The sequence below is a fragment of the Sinocyclocheilus rhinocerous genome, unplaced genomic scaffold, assembly GCF_001515625.1.
Source record: "Sinocyclocheilus rhinocerous isolate Xijiao unplaced genomic scaffold, SAMN03320098_v1.1 scaffold1571, whole genome shotgun sequence".
Lineage (NCBI taxonomy): Eukaryota > Metazoa > Chordata > Actinopteri > Cypriniformes > Cyprinidae > Sinocyclocheilus > Sinocyclocheilus rhinocerous.
In genome coordinates, this window is record NW_015666191.1 from 1,756 (window position 1) to 9,515 (window position 7,760).

Below are 7,760 nucleotides of genomic sequence, written 5' to 3' on the forward strand. Positions count from 1 at the left end.
AGACAGACACACACACACACACACACAGACACAGACACAGACACACACACTCAGGTTTGTTTTTGTGAAAAGTGGGGACATCCCATAGGCGTAATAGTTTTTATACTGTAGACCGTATATTCTATTGTCCTACACCAACCCTACCCCTAAACCTACCCCTCACAGGAAACTTTGTGCTATTTCAGATTTTCAATACACTCCATTCTGTGTGATTTATAAGCGTTTTGAAAAGTGGGGACATGGGGTAATGTCCTGAAAAGTCACCTTCTCCTTGTAATACCTATGTCATACCCTTGTCATTATACAAATTTATGTCCTCATTTGTCACAAAAACGCGCACACACACACACACACACACACACTCACAGACACACACACACACACTCTCACACACTCTCTCACACACACTCACACAGTCCTGGTATATTGCGTTGAGTTGGTCCGTGGCTGCGTTTGGTGCGAGCGCACCTGAAGCTTTAGTGATACTCGCCCAAAAGTAAGCGCGACACATTTTCGAACACCAAAAATGTGATGCAGCACGCTGGAATGACTCGCACCAGGTTTGGGACCATGCCTTTGTAAAAGCCCTCGATCCCCTCGTTGCTAGAGAGAGCCAAACACAAACATACTGAGCTGATGTACAGTCAGATCAGTCACAGTATTCCTGGCAGTGCCTCTCCAATCTATATGAAGAGCTGCTAACAAAACATAGCTACAAATGGTTTAAGAGGAAAATATCTTTTAAAAATAAGGTATCATAAGGTTTAAGAATGGTTAAAAGAATGTTGTTATGCATAACATGAAAAATGCCAGGGTGATTCAACTGTCATGACATTATGATGAAGAAAAATAATTTAAATAAATGAAGAAGAATCTCGACAAGAAAACCTTTAAGTATTTTGGGATAATCATTAATTTTTATTTAGTTAAAAATATTTATTATTATTATTATTTATATTATTATATGTATTATTATTATTTTACCAAAAGCCCAACATTTTACCAAAAGCCAAATCAAGGTGAAATCAATCAATTTTTTTTTAAGTTTTAGTTTTAAAATGAAAAGATTTTTTTTAAACCATGTTAAATTATCATTAATTAACAGAGAATACATTTCTAAGAACGCATGTATTTTATACTAGATTTTTAAAGGTTTTTCTTGTAAATTTTTTGTTTCATCTTTGTTTTTTGTTTTTTTAAGTTTTAGTTTTAAAACGAAAAAACTAAATTCTAAACCATTTCAAATTATCATTAATTAACAAAGAATACATTTCTAAGAACACATCTATTTTAAACTAGATTTTTAAAGGTTTTTGTCGTAGATTTTCTTTATAATTTTTGTTTCATCTTTGTTTGTGATTTTTTTACGTTTTAGTTTTAAAATGAATTTTTTTTTTAAACCATGTTAAATTATCATTAATTAAAGAATACATTTCTAAGAAGAACGCATCTATTTTAAACTAGATTTTTAAAGGTTTTTCTCGTCGATTTTCTTTACCATTTTTGTTTCTTTATTATATATACTCTTATAAGTCACTGACTCCATTAATATTTAGTAATTATTATTGTTATTATTCATATTTATTCATTATTATTAATATTTACAAAGCAATATTAATTGAACATAAAAACAATGAGACATACACATTAGCATTCAAAAGTTTAGGGTTAGTATTTTTTGTAAGAAATTATTTGTTTTAAACAACAAAGATGCATTAACTTGATCAAAAATGACAGTAAAGACATTTATAATGTTACGAAAGAGTTCTATTTCAAACAAATGCTGTTCATTTGAAATTTAAATTATAATATGTCACAATATTACTGTATTTCTGATCAAATAAATGCAGCCTTAAGAGACTCTAACTGTCTGACTCAACACTTTTGAATGGTAGTGTATATCTACATTAAATACAACTTAAATACTAATCCAGTTAATTTAATTATGGTGAAATGAAAACAGCGATAAACTCAAAAAAAGAAAAAACAAATCATTCTAAAAAAGGACTTCTATAAATATTCTATCATTTTGATTCACGACTGATTCACTTTCATCACTGTTTTGTTTTAATCTCTGATCTCTGAATGCTCAGTGATGGAGACTGAAGAGCGTTTGACTCATACCTCCACATCCTCTGGATGACGTCCACGATGCCGCTGTAGTTGTTGTGCTGGTCCTGCAGGCGAGCGCGCACCACCTGGTACGGGTAGGTCACTGCTACAGCAAATATTTTGGAAATGGCTGCCATGGTGATGTATTCCAATGGAGACTGAAGCAGAGACAGACGGGACGGAGAGACTGACTCACAGAGATCACATAAACCGCTCTTTCTAAAGGTTACTATATACAGTCAAATGCCACATAATCGTAAGGCTCATTCTTGTCTGTGGTGCCTTTATGGTACCTCATAAAATGTTGAAAATAAATTTGGATGCGTTTATAGTTCAAGACACTGTCTGAGCGCAAGAGTTTTATTAGATACTATTATTCTACAAAGGTTTCCAGGTCCAGAAATGTCACTGAAATGAAAGGGATAGTACACCCAGAAATGAAAATAAGCCTGTGATTTACTCACCCTCAAGCCATCCTAGGTGTATATGACTTTCTTCTTTCAGACAAATATAATCGGAGTTAGTTCTATTAAAAAATATCCTGATCTATCTATCTATCTATATATATATCCATCCATCCATCCATCCGTCTGTCTTATCTATCAGTCTGTCCTCTGTCTGTCTTCTATCTATCTATCCATCCAATACTTACATATTTAGACTTAATAGGCTATTTATTTTCAAACTTTTTTTTTACATTTTAATCTGGACTACAACATGCCCTAGATATTGTTTGAAAGTGTTTTGATTTTTTATTGTTCGGTCACACTTTACATTAGGGCTTCATTAGTTAACATTAGTTAATTCATTAGTTAACATAAACTGCCAATTAAAAATTCTTCTGAACATTCATTAATCTTAGGTAATTATAATATTTAATAACACGTTGTTAAAATCGAAAGTTGCAACTGTGTTATTTAATGAGCTAACATGAACTAAGACTTGTATTTTTTAAACAGAGATTAATAACTTCTGTAGCAAATGTAGCTATTGCTCATTGTGAATGTTAATGCATTAACTAAGGTTAACTAATGAGGTCTTATTGTAAAGTGATACCTATTGTTCTTTATAGTTCTTTTGCACTTTAATCTGTGTAAAACTTTTAACTTTATACATTTTTCTGTATTGCTTTATTGCATTTAAATGTTCAGTTATTTTTGTTACAAGAAAAAAGTTATTAAACCTGTTATACTGTATTATGACAGCACTTTTTTTTTTTTTACTTAATTTCAATATCGTGATAATACCGTATACCATAATAAAAGCATTAGCAATTAATCGCAACATGAAAATTTGATACCGGCATATCCCTACAGGGGATACGTCGCTCTTTTAGGGGTATGAATCACGATATAAAAACATATATATAGACTCTGTGATTTTGTGGCTTGTGTTTTCGAAAATCGAATCTTTTTGTAATCTTGACAAAACACATATCGTTGGAAAGGTCTGACAGTCAAGGTTCTATATTTGGTAACTGTTTTGTAATAGAAGTGATATTGTGACAGAAAATGATTGATTTGTGACAGAAAACTGCATCAAAACAATTCAACACGAGTTTGGGTATAACCCAGTGGTTATTTTTGGTATAGTGCCCAAACAAAATCTCACAGGAGGCAGCCACAATTTTTGTGATATCAACTTCAAATTTGGAACATAAATTGGTTAAGACATATGGCTTTGATTTTATAGCAATTTTAGAGTGCAACATATTTTATAAAATATTTATTGTATATAAAAAAAAAAACTATTAGTATACTACATTATCTTTACTGTAAACTTAAACTTTTATAACTTTTTTATACTTCCTTTTTTTGAAATGCTTTCACGTCAGCAATAATCTTCTATGTGTCTTCTTTGAAAAGAGACCAACCTTAGGTCTGTATTCCAAAGAAAATAACTGTGATGTATACTGTGACTACAAATAAACAGAAACAGACGCGACTGAATAAGTATGTGTCCTCTTTCGTTTGTGAAATAACGGTAAATTACACTTTATTTCAATGTGACATTTTCAATCCTGACAAATTAATTCATTATGATCAATGCATCACTTATTAAAACATCCATGCTTTTGGATTTAAATCTTTAAGTAAACAACAAAAAATGCAAACAAACGGCCTCTCTTATCATGTTCGTTTTGTGATCGCGCTAGTTCCATTGATTTATTTCTGATTAGTTTTCTGATAACTTCTCTTTGTTGGTGAAATGCTGGGGTAGTGTGGTGTTGTTCCTGAGAGAAGTGTAAAGGGCTGGTTTTAGTGAAGCGCAGCGGAGCTTCTGGCCTGACGGTGGAAACAGCGTGATTTTGGGTCTGAGGCTATTAGTCCCACCCGGCCCGTTGAAAGCACTGGCTCAAACTGGCCGGACAGTGGAAAAGTGGCTATTTTTTGGGTGAAATATCCCTTTAATTAAAGGGTTAGTTCACCCAAAAATGAAAATTGGCTTGTGTTTTACATCACTTCCGTCATCTGTCATACGCGGAAGTCGTGCCGGCGGATGACGCAGTACGTCGGTGTTGCGTGATTAGTGCCGAACGCTGAGAGAAGACAAAACAAAACGCCGGTCACGAATTAGAAGTACAAACCGAAGATTTGCAAAGAAAAATGTTGGAGGATTTTGATATAAGTCAAGAGGAGACTGGTTTTCCTTTGCTAAAGTAAGGAAACTTTGCTTCCTTTGCTCCTGTAAACAAACTCGTGAGACTAGCATATCTCACAGGCGCGCGCTGCGCATACGTCATACACCTTCCGCCGGAACGCCTTTCATGTATGACAGATACCGGAAGTGAGAGAAAAGTGTTTATTACATTTGAAATATGGATATTTTTCTTACAAAAATGCATGGATTCACTACAGGAGGCCTTTATTCACCCCCCCGGAGCCGTGTGAAGCACATTTTATTATGAATGCGAGCGCTTTATTTGACGACTTGTGGACTGTTCAACTGCAACACCCGCTGACTGCAATGACAGAGCTTGGAATAGCCAGGACAATTTTTTATATAACTCCGACTGGATTCGTCTGAAAGAAGAAAGTCATATACACCTAGGATGCTTCGAGGTTGAGTAAAATACAAGCCAGTTTTCATTTTTGGGTGAACTATCCCTTTAAGATCTGAAAAAGACACGGAAATGTCTTTTATTTTTAAATTTTTATTTCCAGTTATATTGAAGGACTGGAAATGTGCAACCTTTACGGTGGACACACATTACACACCGAATGGTAAAATTTCTGTCATATGTCCCATTCCTGTCAAAATAAGCTGCAAAATGTACCATATGCATAGGAAAACTACACAATTTTAGTTGATATGAAAATCACAGTGCTGCATCTCATGCTACTGTACGTTCCTAGTGTGTGCTAAAAATGTAAGGCTGTTTTTATTTGCTCACCAGCAGCGATTCAGATGGCATCTTCTTGTATTTGTTCTGCTCTCTTTTTAGCCCCTCATAGGTCATGAACTGCAGTGCAGCATGGGAAGTCCCCACCAGTCCAGGCACGAAACCCTGCAGTGGCAGAACAACAAAATGAGGCTCACAAAACCACAATCACACAGTTACCTCAGACTAAAAGCAACGTCATCGTGTTCAACTAGACTAGACTAGAATTAAACTAGAAGGAAGTCTACTTCAATACGTAATCGTTTTAGGACAATCTGGCGTGACTCACAAAGAATTTAGCCTATACTGTATTTAGGCTTAACTGGAAGTACAGGTTAAGCTGGATCAATCCACTAAACATAATACAATCACACCCTCTTGTGGCCCTACAGAAAACTACAATGTTACAGAGCAAAAAGCTGGATCAGCCCACTATTTAAAGTCAACATGAAATGCAATTCATTTTACATCCATAATGTGACACATATCAGAGTATGATATGATATTCAATGAGAACAGGTTATTAAGTTATTACTAGTAAATTATTACACTAATTTAGAATAGAAGAAAAGTGCAATTCATTGTATTGAATGTGCACTTCTATTGTACTTCGTAATCGTTTTAGGACAATCTGGCGTGACTCACAAAGAATTTAGCCTATACTGTATTTAGGCTTAACTGGAAGCACAGGTTAAGCTGGATCAATCCTCTAAACATAATACAATCACACCCTCTTGTGGCCCTACAGAAAACTACAATGTTACAGAGCAAAAAGCTGGATCAGCCCACTATTTAAAGTCAACATGAAATGCAATTCATTTTACATCCATAATGTGACACATATCAGAGTATGATATGATATTCAATGAGAACAGGTTATTAAGTTATTACTAGTAAATTATTACACTAATTTAGAATAGAAGAAAAGTGCAATTCATTGTATTGAATGTGCACTTGTATTGTACTTCGAATCTTAAAAGTATATTTTTAAAAACTGTACTTGATGATAATATAATACTAATTAAATAAAAGGCCACTTAAGTGTACTTAAAGAGAGAGAACTTTCAGGACTATATTTCTAAACACACGTAAGTACATTTTTTAAAATGGACTATGAAATTATGTCAAATTACTTTAAAATACATTTTAAATCATATTTTAATAATCTTTTGTCATGTTTTATAAAGTACACATATTTTGATGTGTTGACCAACATACTAAAGCACATGTAAAGCACTTGATTATAATTTTAACTGTAGAGGGTTATTTGATATTACATTTAAAGTTAATATATTTTAGTATTAAATTCCAATGCCATCATTATTTATGTGTAGTTATAAATATATTTAAATAAACAACATGTAATATATAAATACACACTCATACAGTATATATTTAGAAAATATTTACATGTATATATTTATATTATACATAAATAAATTTAATATACAAACATTTTTCTTGAATATATACTGTATGAGTGTGTATTTATATATACACACAATAAATATACGCAGTACACACACACACATATATTATGTACACAAAAACGTGTATTTTGGATGCGATTAATCGCGATTAATCGTTTGGCAGCACTAGTAAAGACGTACTTACGTCCTGATTTATTGGGTTAAAAACAACTAATTGCATTTAATACATTACATCTTCATTTAATTGTAAATAACGTGCATTTAAGAAAACAATAAATGAAATTTGCACTTAAGTATTTTTTTTTATGATACTATTTTCAAAATAAGTACTCTTTTTTTAAGTATGCTGAAGTGCTTCTTTTTCACAAAGGGGAATTGTGTACCAAACGTGCGTTTCAGGAAGTAATTGGGACAAATGTTTAATTTCATGTTGACTTTAATCTTGAGATTAGCACTCATGAAAGCTCTATTACACCTGCAACAGATCTCGGGTTAGTTTAAAATCTGTAGATGTACCCTGTAGAGTCCCGGGATACCCTCGTGACGGTATATTTTCACGAGGGCGTCCATCATTCCCTTGTACTGCTTCCGTGAAGGGTCTGCATTGTACTGCAGCACCAGCCGGGTCTTTGTCACCCAGACCGGGTTGGTATGACTGCTGCACTCGCGTCATGCAAAGTTAAAACAGTTTAAACGTTTAGAAAACACGTTGCGAATTTCTGGAGGTTTATTCTCTTTTGTTTTTAAAAGCAATCTGTGTGAATGGCGCTTCGGCTCTTTGTATTAAGCAATGCATAAATACATGATGCTGTTTTGTTCATAATTGTTTATGCAAT

General features: G+C 33.5%; 1 protein-coding gene across 1 annotated transcript in view; it reads right to left on the reverse strand.

Annotated features, from left to right (window-relative positions):
• Positions 1–353: 353 nt before the first annotated feature.
• Positions 354–7,760, reverse strand: part of LOC107732135 (mitochondrial folate transporter/carrier-like) — an 11,480-nt gene continuing 4,073 nt past the window's right edge. Inside the window, exons 3-6 of the mRNA XM_016543403.1 lie at positions 7,441–7,587; positions 5,507–5,620; positions 2,125–2,270; positions 354–603 (exon numbers count right to left, since the gene is read on the reverse strand). Coding sequence (XP_016398889.1) covers positions 477–603; positions 2,125–2,270; positions 5,507–5,620; positions 7,441–7,587 — 534 coding nt within the window. The 3' untranslated portion in view covers positions 354–476. The remainder of the gene's footprint in view (positions 604–2,124; positions 2,271–5,506; positions 5,621–7,440; positions 7,588–7,760) is intronic.